A 13119-nucleotide genomic window follows, 5' to 3' on the forward strand; every position below is an offset into this window, starting at 1 on the left:
TGCTGAAGACACGATGGTGGTAGGCCCGATCACCGACGATGATGAGACAGCCTACAGGGAGGAGGTCAGAGACCTGGCCGTGTGGTGCCAGAACAACAACCTCTCCCTCAACGTGGTCAAGACAAAGGAGGAAATGGAGTGCTGAGCATGCACCCATCCACATCATTGGGGCTGTAGTGGTGCAGGTCGAGAGCTTCAAGTTCATCGGTGTCCACATCACTAAGGAAGTATCATGGTCCACACACACCAACACAGTCATGAAGAGAGCATGACAACACCTATTCTCCCTCAGGAGGCTGAAAAAAATTCAGCATGGGCCCTCAGATCCTCAAGTTCTACAGCTGCACCATTGAGAGCATCTTGACTGGCTGCATCACCGCTTGGTATGGCAACTGCTTGACGTCCGACCGCAAGGCGCTACCGAGGGTGGTGCGTACAGGCCAGTGCCATCCAAGACCTGTATACCAGGCGGTGTCAAAAAAAGGTCCTATCCTCCGGCACCGTCCTCAGGCACCATCCTCCGGCACCGTCTTCAGGCACCATCCTCCGGCACCGTCTCCGTCACCATCCTCCGGCACCGTCCTCAGGCACCATCCTCCGGCACCGTCTCCGTCACCATCCTCCGGCACCGTCCTCCGTCACCGTCCTCCAGCACCGTCCTCCGGCACCATCCTCAGGCACCATCCTCCGTCACCGTCCTCCGGCACCGTCCTCCGGCACCGTCCTCCGGCACCGTCCTCAGGCAATTCCTTTCATTTTGGGTCTAATTCTAATTTCTGGATAATGCTTAGAATATAGGATAAAATGTTGCTACATTATGTCACATGAATGTGCAAAACACATACCTGTCTACGAGACTGTTCTAAGGTGAACTCTTTAACAACATGGTGAAAAAACATGTACCATTTCTGACGTACTGTAGCTGTCTGGTTCAGGTGTTACACTGTAACTCCTCTCGTAACAACCGTGGAAAACATCAAAGATGAACGAGTTTCATAGATAATACTATAAGTGATTTCCCACCTGAAGCCCCTTTTGATTTCAAGGAATGAATGTTCCACCAGGTCACATTAGAGGTAATTGAACAAATCTGATTGAATAGTTCCTGACCTAAGAGCCTTTAAAAACTCCCCTATATTATCATTACTGAGTCTTCACAACCTGTCAAATCCAATAAGGATCAACTGAAGACGGTCCTGTATACATATGTTATCCCACTTGTCACAAACTGAAGTTCCCTCTGGGAGAAATACAGTTATTCTAATCTTTTCTATTCTAAGCAATCAGATTTCTATGGCATGATGTTATTTCTGTGAGATGTCCAGTGAGCACAAATTTCTGTCTGGTATTTCATGAGTCTTGCAAGTGCGATGGTTGCATATGAGAATGGAGAAATTGTCAGGAATGATTAAACAATATTTCAACATATTTCAAAATGGTTATTTTTAGACAGATGTTTGCTACTGCTAAGCTTCTTTTTTATTTTATTTTTATTTTAATTTTTTTACAGCCCATGGGATGATATTAATTCACATTGGTAAATGATGTCATCATTTATTACAGTCCTATACCTGCCTTAGTGAAACAGGTATCTTTGATGTTTCATTGGTGCTTGTGATTAACGATGAAATACAGTTATTGAGACATGGGACATGAGCGACATCAGTGACAAACCTTACAACATGTGGTAGGCTAAATGGCAAAATAATGTGTCAAACGTCAATAACAGCAGAAGCACGCTAACTGTGGATGGTGTGTTCTTGAAGAGAACAGGCATTGGCAGCCTATCAGATTGTCTGAGATGGGGGCATGGGGGTTGAACTAAAAAGGGGCAGCCTATCAGATTGTCTGAGATGGGGGCATGGGGGTTGAACTAAAAAGGGGCAGCCTATCAGATTGTCTGAGATGGGGGCATGGGTGCTGAACTAAAAGGGGCAGCCTATCAGATTGTCTGAGATGGGGGCATGGGGTTGAACTAAATAGGGCAGTCTTATCAGATTGTCTGAGATGGGGGCAGGGGGTTGAACTAAATAGGGCAGCTTATCAGATTGTCTGAGATGGGGGCATGGGGGTTGAACTAAATAGGGGCAGTTTATCAGATTGTCTGAGATGGGGGCATGGGGGTTGAACTAAAAAGGGGCAGTTTATCAGATTGTCTGAGATGGGGGCATGGGGGTTGAACTAAATAGGGGCAGCTTATCAGATTGTCTGAGATGGGGGCATGGGGGTTGAACTAAATAGGGGCAGTTTATCAGATTGTCTGAGATGGGGGCATGGGGGTTGAACTAAAAAAGGGCAGCCTATCAGATTGTCTGAGATGGGGGCATGGGGGTTGAACTAAAAAGGGGCAGTTTATCAGATTGTCTGAGATGGGCATGGGGGTTGAACTAAATAGGGGCAGCTTATCAGATTGTCTGAGATGGGGGCATGGGGGTTGAACTAAAAAAGGGCAGCCTATCAGATTGTCTGAGATGGGGGCATGGGGGTTGAACTAAATAGGGGCAGCTTATCAGATTGTCTGAGATGGGGGCATGGGGGTTGAACTAAATAGGGGCGTTTATAGATGTCTGAGATGGGGGCATGGGGGTTGAACTAAATAGGGCAGGCTAGATTGTCTGAGATGGGGATGGGGGTGAACTAAATAGGGGCAGTTTATCAGATTGTCTGAGATGGGGGCAAGGGTTGAACTAAATAGGGGCAGTTTATCAGATTGTCTGAGATGGGGGCATGGGGGTTGAACTAAATAGGGGCAGCTTATCAGATTGTCTGAGATGGGGGCATGGGGGTTGAACTAATAGGGGCAGCTTAAGATTGTCTGAGATGGGGGCATGGGGGTTGAACTAAAAAAGGGCAGCCTATAGATGTCTGAGATGGGGGCATGGGGGTTGAACTAAATAGGGGCAGCTTATCAGATTGTCTGAGATGGGGGCATGGGGGTTGAACTAAATAGGGGCAGCTTATCAGATTGTCTGAGATGGGGGCATGGGGGTTGAACTAAATAGGGGCAGCTTATCAGATTGTCTGAGATGGGGGCATGGGGGTTGAACTAAAAAGGGCAGCTATCAGATTGTCTGAGATGGGGCATGGGGGTTGAACTAAAAAAGGGCAGCCTATCAGATTGTCTGAGATGGGGCATGGGGGTTGAACTAAATAGGGGCAGTTTATCAGATTGTCTGAGATGGGGGCATGGAGGTTGAACTAAATAGGGGCAGTTTATCAGATTGTCTGAGATGGGGCATGGGGGTTGAACTAAATAGGGGCAGTTTCAGATTGTCTGAGATGGGGGCATGGAGGTTGAACTAAATACGGGCAGTTTATCAGATTGTCTGAGATGGGGGCATGGGGGTGAACTAATAGGGGCAGCTATCAGATTGTCTGAGATGGGGGCATGGGGTTGAACTAAAAAGGGCAGCCTATCAGATGTCTGAGATGGGGGCATGGGGGTTGAACTAAATAGGGCAGCTTATCAGATTGTCTGAGATGGGGGCATGGGGGTTGAACTAAATAGGGGCAGCTTATCAGATTGTCTGAGATGGGGGCATGGGGGTTGAACTAAATAGGGGCTGCTTATCAGATTGTCTGAGATGGGGGCATGGGGGTTGAACTAAAAAAGGGCAGCCTATCAGATTGTCTGAGATGGGGCATGGGGGTTGAACTAAATAGGGGCAGCTTATCAGATTGTCTGAGATGGGGGCATGGGGGTTGAACTAAAAAAGGGCAGCCTATCAGATTGTCTGAGATGGGGGCATGGGGGTTGAACTAAAAAAGGGCAGCCTATCAGATTGTCTGAGATGGAGGCATGGGTGCTGAACTAGAAATGTGTGGATAGGCTAAAATTGAATGATTTATTATATTAATTATGGTTATAGTCTTATATCATAATTGTGTATTATTTTGGACATACTATTACAATAATATAGGTTGCTGTCTGCTAAAGTGAGTAATTCTACAATGCATAGAATATTAGCCATTACTAATATTTACTACAACAGTAAATGGTCTATATAATAAGCTAAAGGTGATGTACACCTGCTCGTCGAACATCTCATTCTGAAATCATGGGCATTAATATTGTGTTGGTCCCCCTTTGCTGCTATAACAGCTGCCACTCTTTTGGGAAGGCTTTCCACTAGATGTTGGAACATTGCTGTGGGCATTCAGCCACAAGAGCATTAGTGAGGTCGTGCACTGATGTTGGGCGATTAGGCTTAGCTCGCAGTCGGCGTTCCAATTCATCCCAAAGGTGTTCGACGGGGTTGAGGTCAGGGCTCTGTGCAGGTCAGTCAAGTTCTTCCACAACGATCTCAACAAACCATTTCTGTATGGACCTCGCTTTGTGCACGGGGGCATTGTCATGCTGAAACAGGAAAGGTTCTTCCCCAAACTGTTGCCACAAAGTTGGAAGCACAGAATCATATAGAATGTCATTGTGTGCTGTAGTGTTAAGATTTCCCTTCACTGGAACTAAGGGGACTAGCCTGAACCATGAAAAACATCCCCAGACCATTATTCCTCATCCACCAAACTTTACAGTTGGTATTATACATTGGAACAGGTGGTGTTCTCCTGGCATCCACCAAACCCAGATTTGTCCGTCGGACTGCCAGATGGTGAAGAGTGATTCATCACTCCATAGAAAGCATTTCCACTGCTCCAGAGTCCAATAGTTGCGAGCTTTACACCACTCCAGCCGACGCTTGGTATTTCGCATGGTGATCTGGCTGCTCGGCATTGGAAACCCATTTCATCAAGTTCCCTGATGAACAGTTCTTGTGCTGACCTTGCTTTCAAAGGCAGTCGGGATCTCTACGCGCTTCAGCACTCGGAGGTCCCGTTCTGTGAACTTGTGTGGCCTACCACTTTGCGGCTGAGCAGGTGTTGCTCCTAAACGTTTCCACTTCGCAATAACAGCACTTACAGTTGACCAGTGCAGCTCTAGCAGCGCAGAAATTTGACAAACTGACTTGTAAAGGTGTTATCCTGTGATGGTGCCACGTTGAAAGCCACTGAGCTCTTCAGTAAGGCCGTTCTACTGCCAATGTTTGTCTATGGAGATTGCATGGCTGTGTGCTCTATTTTACACACCTATCAGCAATGGGTGTGCCTGAAATAGTCGAATCTGCTAATTTGAAGGAGTGTTCCCGTACTTTTGTATATATAGTGTATGCATGCCTACTGTGTGTGTGTGTGTGTGTGTGTGTGTGTGTGTGTGTGTGTGTGTGTGTGTGTGTGTGTGTGTGTGTGTGTGTGTGTGTGTGTGTGTGTGTGTGTGTGTGTGTGTGTGTGTATTTTTATACACAGTCAGTGTACCATACCAGGTAAGTACTCGGGAAAGAACAGTAGCCCTGAAGCAGACACGTGATTTGTTGACATTGTCCCCATTTGGGAAGGTTGTCCACGCCTTGCCCATGTTTTAGACCAATAGAAATAGGGTTGGATTTACATGCGTCTACGGGGCCGATATAAATACACCATTTGAAACCTTCAAGTTCAAGTGAATATCATATTACGTAGTTGGACAACTTTACAAAAATAGACTTTTACAAGCTGTAAAATACATTCCAGCGGATTAAAGTGACGAACAATTTCCTTTTTCATTTTGGAAAGTTCTTTAATTAAATTGAATCAACTGTACTATGGGAAAAGAAATCACCTGGTTGATCATAATTGGGATTTGTATCAAGTCATCATATGAGTCTGTCTTCAACATTGAAACTCCTGCTCTCAGTAAGTTGGACGATTCTTTTATTTTCTCAAATTAATTCATGCATTATTCTGAATACAAAAAGTTATGTAAAAAATATAAATACATTTATGTTTTGTAAACAGATTATAATAGGCTATGTGCTGTTGATAAAAGGTGCGGTGAGTTTTTTAACAATTGCAACATTTGTGCCACGGGAATTGGAAAGTTGGGATTTGGATGAGGCAGTTTCCACGAAGGCAGTTTCCTTGAAGGCAGTTTCTATGAAGGCAGTTTCCATGAAGGCAGTTTCCATGACGGCAGTTTCCATGAAGGCAGTTTCCATGAAGGCAGTTTCCATGAAGGCAGTTTCCATGAACCTGTTTTGAGCTCTGACAGACAGTTCATTATTCGGAGGAACAAAACTCCCCTAACCTGTTGGTGTTTTATTAGGATAAGAGGACCCTGGTCCCAGATCACCTGAACATATGGGCTAGAAGAGATTTCACGAAATCATGACACATTCATATGTACATGAATCCTGTTCCTTATAACCATATTTTTATGTATGCATATTCATATTTAAATATGTATCAGATTATGTTTTTAAACTTTAACAAAATATTGTAAATTATGAGGTTTGGGATGATTTTATAATTTTGCAATCTGAGAGAGGAATGACTAGTTCTCTCTGGTTGAACCTCTACAGTCTTAAGGGCCATTTTGTGCTTTTGAACCCATGAGAATATGCACCGGTGTCTTTGAACACCGGTGTCTATAAACATCTGTGCCTATACTGTTACTGTATCTGCCAGCATAATAGGTCATTAATTGCCATGTACTAAATGTTTTAGAAACACTTGATACAAAGTGGGGATCATGTCTTTAATCTCTCCCTCTGTCCCTCCAGGCATCGGTACAGACTGGATACTGGACTACACTGACATAGAGACCAAGTTCTCAGTGCGTTCAGTCGAAGAGCCAGAGGAGGATCTGTGTTACCTGGTGCCAGGCAAAAAGAATACAGTCACACAGTGTGGCTTCAACATCAGCTTACCCACGTTCGCCATCATACATGGCTGGTCGGTAAGTAGCTACCTGGATAACAGGAGTGTAGACTGGTCCCAGATCACCTGAATATCAGGAATGTAGACTGGTCCCAGGTCACCTGGATAACAGGAATGTAGACTGGTCCCAGATCACCTGAATATCAGGAATGTAGACTGGTCCCAGGTCACCTGGATAACAGGAATGTAGACTGGTCCCAGGTCACCTGAATAACAGGAATGTAGACTGGTCCCAGATCACCTGAATAACAGGAATGAGACTGGTCCCAGGGACCTGGATATCAGGAATGTAGACTGGTCCCAGATCACCTGGATAACAGGAATGTAGACTGGTCCCAGGTCACCTGAATAACAGGAATGTAGACTGGTCCCAGGTCACCTGAATAACAGGAATGTAGACTGGTCCCAGATCACCTGAATAACAGGAATGTAGACTGGTCCCAGGTCACCTGGATATCAGGAATGTAGACTGGTCCCAGATCACCTGGATAACAGGAATGTAGACTGGTCCCAGGTCACCTGAATAACAGGAATGTAGACTGGTCCCAGGTCACCTGAATAACAGGAATGTAGACTGGTCCCAGGTCACCTGAATAACAGGAATGTAGACTGGTCCCAGGTCACCTAAATAACAGGAATGTAGACTGGTCCCAGATCACCTGAATAACAGGAAGTAGACTGGTCCCAGGTCACCTGAATAACAGGAATGTAGACTGGTCCCAGATCACCTAAATAACAGGAATGTAGACTGGTCCCAGGTCACCTAAATAACAGGAATGTAGACTGGTCCCAGGTCACCTGAATAACAGGAATGTAGACTGGTCCCAGGTCACCTGAATAACAGGAATGTAGACTGGTCCCAGGTCACTAAATATCAGGAATTTAGACTGGTCCCAGGTCACCTGGATAACAGGAATGTAGACTGGTCCCAGATCAGCTGGATAACAGGAATGTAGACTGGTCAGATCACCTGAAAACAGGAGTGTGACTGGTCCCAGATCACCTGAATAACAGGAATGTAGACTGGTCCCAGGTCACCTGGATAACAGGAATGTAGACTGGTCCCAGGTCACCTGAATAACAGGAATGTAGACTGGTCCCAGGTCACCTGAATAACAGGAATGTAGACTGGTCCCAGATCACCTGAATAACAGGAATGTAGACTGGTCCCAGGTCACCTGAATAACAGGAATGTAGACTGGTCCCAGGTCACCTAAATATCAGGAATGTAGACTGGTCCCAGGTCACCTGGATAACAGGAATGTAGACTGGTCCCAGATCAGCTGGATAACAGGAATGTAGACTGGTCCCAGATCACCTGAATAACAGGAGTGTAGACTGGTCCCAGATCACCTGAATAACAGGAATGTAGACTGGTCCCAGGTCACCTGGATAACAGGAATGTAGACTGGTCCCAGGTCACCTGAATAACAGGAATGTAGACTGGTCCCAGGTCACCTGAATAACAGGAATGTAGACTGGTCCCAGATCACCTGAATAACAGGAATGTAGACTGGTCCCAGGTCACCTGAATAACAGGAATGTAGACTGGTCCCAGATCACCTGAATAACAGGAATGTAGACTGGTCCCAGGTCAGCTGGATAACAGGAATGTAGACTGGTCCCAGATCACCTGAATAACAGGAATGTAGACTGGTCCCAGATCACCTAAATAACAGGAATGTAGACTGGTCCCAGGTCAACTGGATAAGAGGAGTGTAGACTGGTCCCAAATCAGCTGGATAAGAGGAGTGTAGACTGGTCCCAGATCAGCTGAATAACAGGAGTGTAGACTGGTCCCAGATCACCTAAATAACAGGAATGTAGACTGGTCCCAGATCAACTGGATAAGAGGAGTGTAGACTGGTCCCAAATCAGCTGGATAAGAGGAGTGTAGACTGGTCCCAGATCAGCTGAATAACAGGAGTGTAGACTGGTCCCAGATCAACTGGATAAGAGGAGTGTAGACTGGTCCCAAATCAGCTGGATAAGAGGAGTGTAGACTGGTCCCAGATCACCTGGATAAGAGGAGTGTAGACTGGTCCCAGATCACCTGAATAACAGGAGTGTAGACTGGTCCCAGATCACCTGAATAACAGGAGTGTAGACTGGTCCCAGATCACCTGGATAACAGGAGTGTAGACTGGTCCCAGGTCACCTGAATAACAGGAATGTAGACTGGTCCCAGATCAGCTGGATAACAGGAATGTAGACTGGTCCCAGGTCACCTGAATAACAGGAGTGTAGCCTGGTCCAAGCTGCTACATGCTGTTACATGCTGTTAAAAGCTGTTACATGATGTTACATGCTGTTACATGCTGCTACATGCTGTTACATGCTGCTACATGATGTTGCATTCAAGCTGCTACATGCTGTTACATGCTGCTACAATGTTGCATTCTGTTACAAGCTGCTACATGCTGTTACATGCTGTTAAAAGCTGCTACATGCTGTTACATGCTGCTACATGCTGTTACATGATGTTGCATTCTGTTACAAGCTGCTACATGCTGTTACATGCTGTTACATGCTGCTACATGCTGTTACATGCTGCTACATGCTGTTACATGCTGCTACATGCTGTTAAAAGCTGTTACATGCTGCTACATGCTGTTACATGATGTTGCATTCTGTTACAAGCTGCTACATGCTGTTACATGCTGTTAAAAGCTGCTACATGCTGTTACAAGCTGCTACATGCTGTTACATGCTGTTACAAGCTGCTACATGCTGTCACAAGCTGTTACATGCTGTTACATGCTGTTACATGCTGTTAAAAGCTGCTACATGCTGTTACATGCTGTTACATGCTGTTAAAAGCTGCTACATGCTGTTACAAGCTGATACATGCTGTTACATGCTGTTACAAGCTGCTACATGCTGTCACAAGCTGTTACATGCTGTTATGTGTGCTTTACCCTAATGGGAATTCCTCAGGCTCTGTCAATGACATTTAACACATATCATGTATTATCCCAGAGGGGCCATTACTTTGGGCACATGGGAGAGATAACACTAGGACATACCAACTCCACAGCACTAGGACATACCAACTCCACAGCACTAGGACATACCAACTCCACAGCACTAGGCAGGAAGGACATACCAACTCCACAGCACTAGGCAGGAAGGACATACCAACTCCACAGCACTAGGACATACCAACTCCACAGCACTAGGACATACCAACTCCACAGCACTAGGACATACCAACTCCACAGCACTAGGACATACCAACTCCACAGCACTAGGACATACCAACTCCACAACACTAGTCAGGAAGGACATACCAACTCGACAGCACTAGTACATACCAACTCCATAGCACTAGGACATACCAACTCCACAACACTAGGACATACCAACTCCAACGTACTAGGACATACCAACTCCACAGCACTAGGACATACCAACTCCACAGCACTAGGACATACCAACTCCACAGCACTAGGCAGGAAGGACATACCAACTCCACAGCACTAGGGAGGAAGGACATACCAACTCCACAGCACTAGGCAGGAAGGACATACCAACTCCACAGCACTAGGACATACCAACTCCACAGCACTAGGACAAACCAACTCCACAACACTAGGACATACCAACTCCACAGCACTAGGACATACCAACTCCACAGCACTAGGACATACCAACTCCACAGCACTAGGACATACCAACTCCACAGCACTAGGACATACCAACTCCACAGCACTAGGCAGGAAGGACATACCAACTCCACAATACTAGGCAGGAAGGACGTACCAACTCCACAGCACTAGGACATACCAACTCCACAGCACTAGGACATACCAACTCCACAGCACTAGGACATACCAACTCCACAGCACTAGGCAGGAAGGACATACCAACTCCACGGCACTAGGACATACCAACTCCACAGCACTAGGCAGGAAGGACATACCAACTCCACAATACTAGGCAGGAAGGACATACCAACTCCACAGCACTAGAACATACCAACTCACGCACAGGACATCCACTCCACAGCACTAGGACATACCAACTCCACAGCACTAGGCAGGAAGGACATACCAACTCCACGGCACTAGGACATACCAACTCCACAGCACTAGGCAGGAAGGACATACCAACTCCACAGCACTAGGCAGGAAGGACATACCATCTCCACAGCACTAGGACATACCAACTCCACAGCACTAGGACATACCAACTCCACAGCACTAGGCAGGAAGGACATTCCAACTCCACAGCACTAGGCAGGAAGGACATACCAACTCCACAACACTAGGCAGGAAGGACATACCAACTCCACAGCACTAGGACATACCAACTCCACAACACTAGGCAGGAAGGACATACCAACTCCACAGCACTAGGCAGGAAGGACATACCAACTACACAGCACTAGGACATACCAACTCCACAACACTAGGGAGGAAGGACATACCAACTCCACAGCAATACACCACAGAGGACAATACCACACATCTCAACTTCACATCAACATACCACCAACAGACACCACAGAGGACAATACCACACACCTCACCTTCACATCAATATACCACCAACAGACACCACAGATGTCCTACAGCAACATGGGCCTATACCACAGCAATGACATAACCAGGTCCAGGTCTACCTAAACAGTAACCCTAATGTAGTGCTGCCACATAGGGTCTGGTTAGTACTGCCCTACATAGGGTCTGGTTAGTACTGCCACATAGGGTCTGGTTAGTACTGCACTACATAGGGTCTGGTTAGTACTGCCCTACATAGGGTCTGGTTAGTACTACCACATAGGGTCTGGTTAGTAGTGTACTACATAGGGTCTGGTTAGTACTGCCCTACATAGGGTCTGGTTAGTACTAACACATAGGGTCTGGTTAGTACTGCACTACATAGGGTCTGGTTAGTACTGCCCTACATAGGGTCTGGTTAGTACTACCACATAGGGTCTGGTTAGTAGTGTACTACATAGGGTCTGGTTAGTACTGCACTACATAGGGTCTGGTTAGTACTGCACTACATAGGGTCTGGTTAGTACTGCACTGCATAGAGTCTGGTTAGTACTGCACTACATAGGGTCTGGTTAGTAGTGCACTACATAAGGTCTGGTTAGTACTGCACTACATAGGGTCTGGTTAGTAGTGCACTACATAAGGTCTGGTTAGTAGTGCACTACATAGGGTCTGGATAGTAGTGCACTACATAAGGTCTGGTTAGTACTGCACTACATATGGTCTGGTTAGTACTGCCCTACATAGGGTCTGGTTAGTACTTCCCTACATAGGATCTGGTTAGTAGTGCCCTACATAGGGTCTGGTTAGTAGTGCACCACATAGGGTCTGGTTAGTACTGCCCTACATAGGGTCTGGTTAGTACTGCACTACATAGGGTCTGGTTAGTACTGCACTACATAGGGTCTGGTTAGTAGTGCACCACATAGGGTCTGGTTAGTACTGCACTACATAGGGTCTGGTTAGTACTGCACTGCATAGGGTCTGGTTAGCACTGCACTACATAGGGTCTGGTTAGTACTGCACTACATAGAGTCTGGTTAGTACTGCACTACATAGGGTCTGGTTAGTAGTGCACTACATAAGGTCTGGTTAGTACTGCACTACATAGGGTCTGGTTAGTACTGCACTACATAGGGTCTGGTTAGTAGTGCACTACATAGGGTCTGGTTAGTAGTGCACTACATAAGGTCTGGTTAGTACTGCACTACATATGGTCTGGTTAGTACTGCCCTACATAGGGTCTGGTTAGTACTTCCCTACATAGGATCTGGTTAGTAGTGCCATACATAGGGTCTGGTTAGTAGTGCACCACATAGGGTCTGGTTAGTACTGCCCTACATAGGGTCTGGTTAGTACTGCACTACATAGGGTCTGGTTAGTACTGCACTACATAGGGTCTGGTTAGTAGTGCACCACATAGGGTCTGGTTAGTACTGCACTACATAGGGTCTGGTTAGTACTGCACTGCATAGGGTCTGGTTAGCACTGCACTACATAGGGTCTGGTTAGTACTGCACTACATAGAGTCTGGTTAGTACTGCACTACATAGGGTCTGGTTAGTACTGCACTACATAGGGTCTGGTTAGTACTGCACTACATAGGGTCTGGTTAGTACTGCACTACATAGGGTCTGGTTAGTACTGCACTGCATAGGGTCTGGTTAGTACTGCACTGCATAGGGTCTGGTTAGTACTGCACTACATAGGGTCTGGTTAGTACTGCCCTACATAGAGTCTCCTTAGTACTGCACTACATAGGGTCTGGTTAGTAGTGCACTACATAAGGTCTGGTTAGTACTGCACTACATAGGGTCTGGTTAGTACTGCACTACATAGGGTCTGGTTAGTACTGCCCTACATAGAG

General features: G+C 46.2%; 1 protein-coding gene across 1 annotated transcript in view; it reads left to right on the forward strand.

Annotated features, from left to right (window-relative positions):
• The first annotated feature begins 5506 nt into the window (after window positions 1-5506).
• The window catches only part of LOC120056135 (lipoprotein lipase-like), a 28578-nt gene continuing 20965 nt past the window's right edge, over window positions 5507-13119 (forward strand). The window contains exons 1-2 of the mRNA XM_039004337.1: window positions 5507-5727; window positions 6594-6769. Coding sequence (XP_038860265.1) covers window positions 5637-5727; window positions 6594-6769 — 267 coding nt within the window. The 5' untranslated portion in view covers window positions 5507-5636. The remainder of the gene's footprint in view (window positions 5728-6593; window positions 6770-13119) is intronic.

Source organism: Salvelinus namaycush, chromosome 11, assembly GCF_016432855.1.
Source record: "Salvelinus namaycush isolate Seneca chromosome 11, SaNama_1.0, whole genome shotgun sequence".
Classification (NCBI taxonomy): Eukaryota; Metazoa; Chordata; class Actinopteri; order Salmoniformes; family Salmonidae; genus Salvelinus; species Salvelinus namaycush.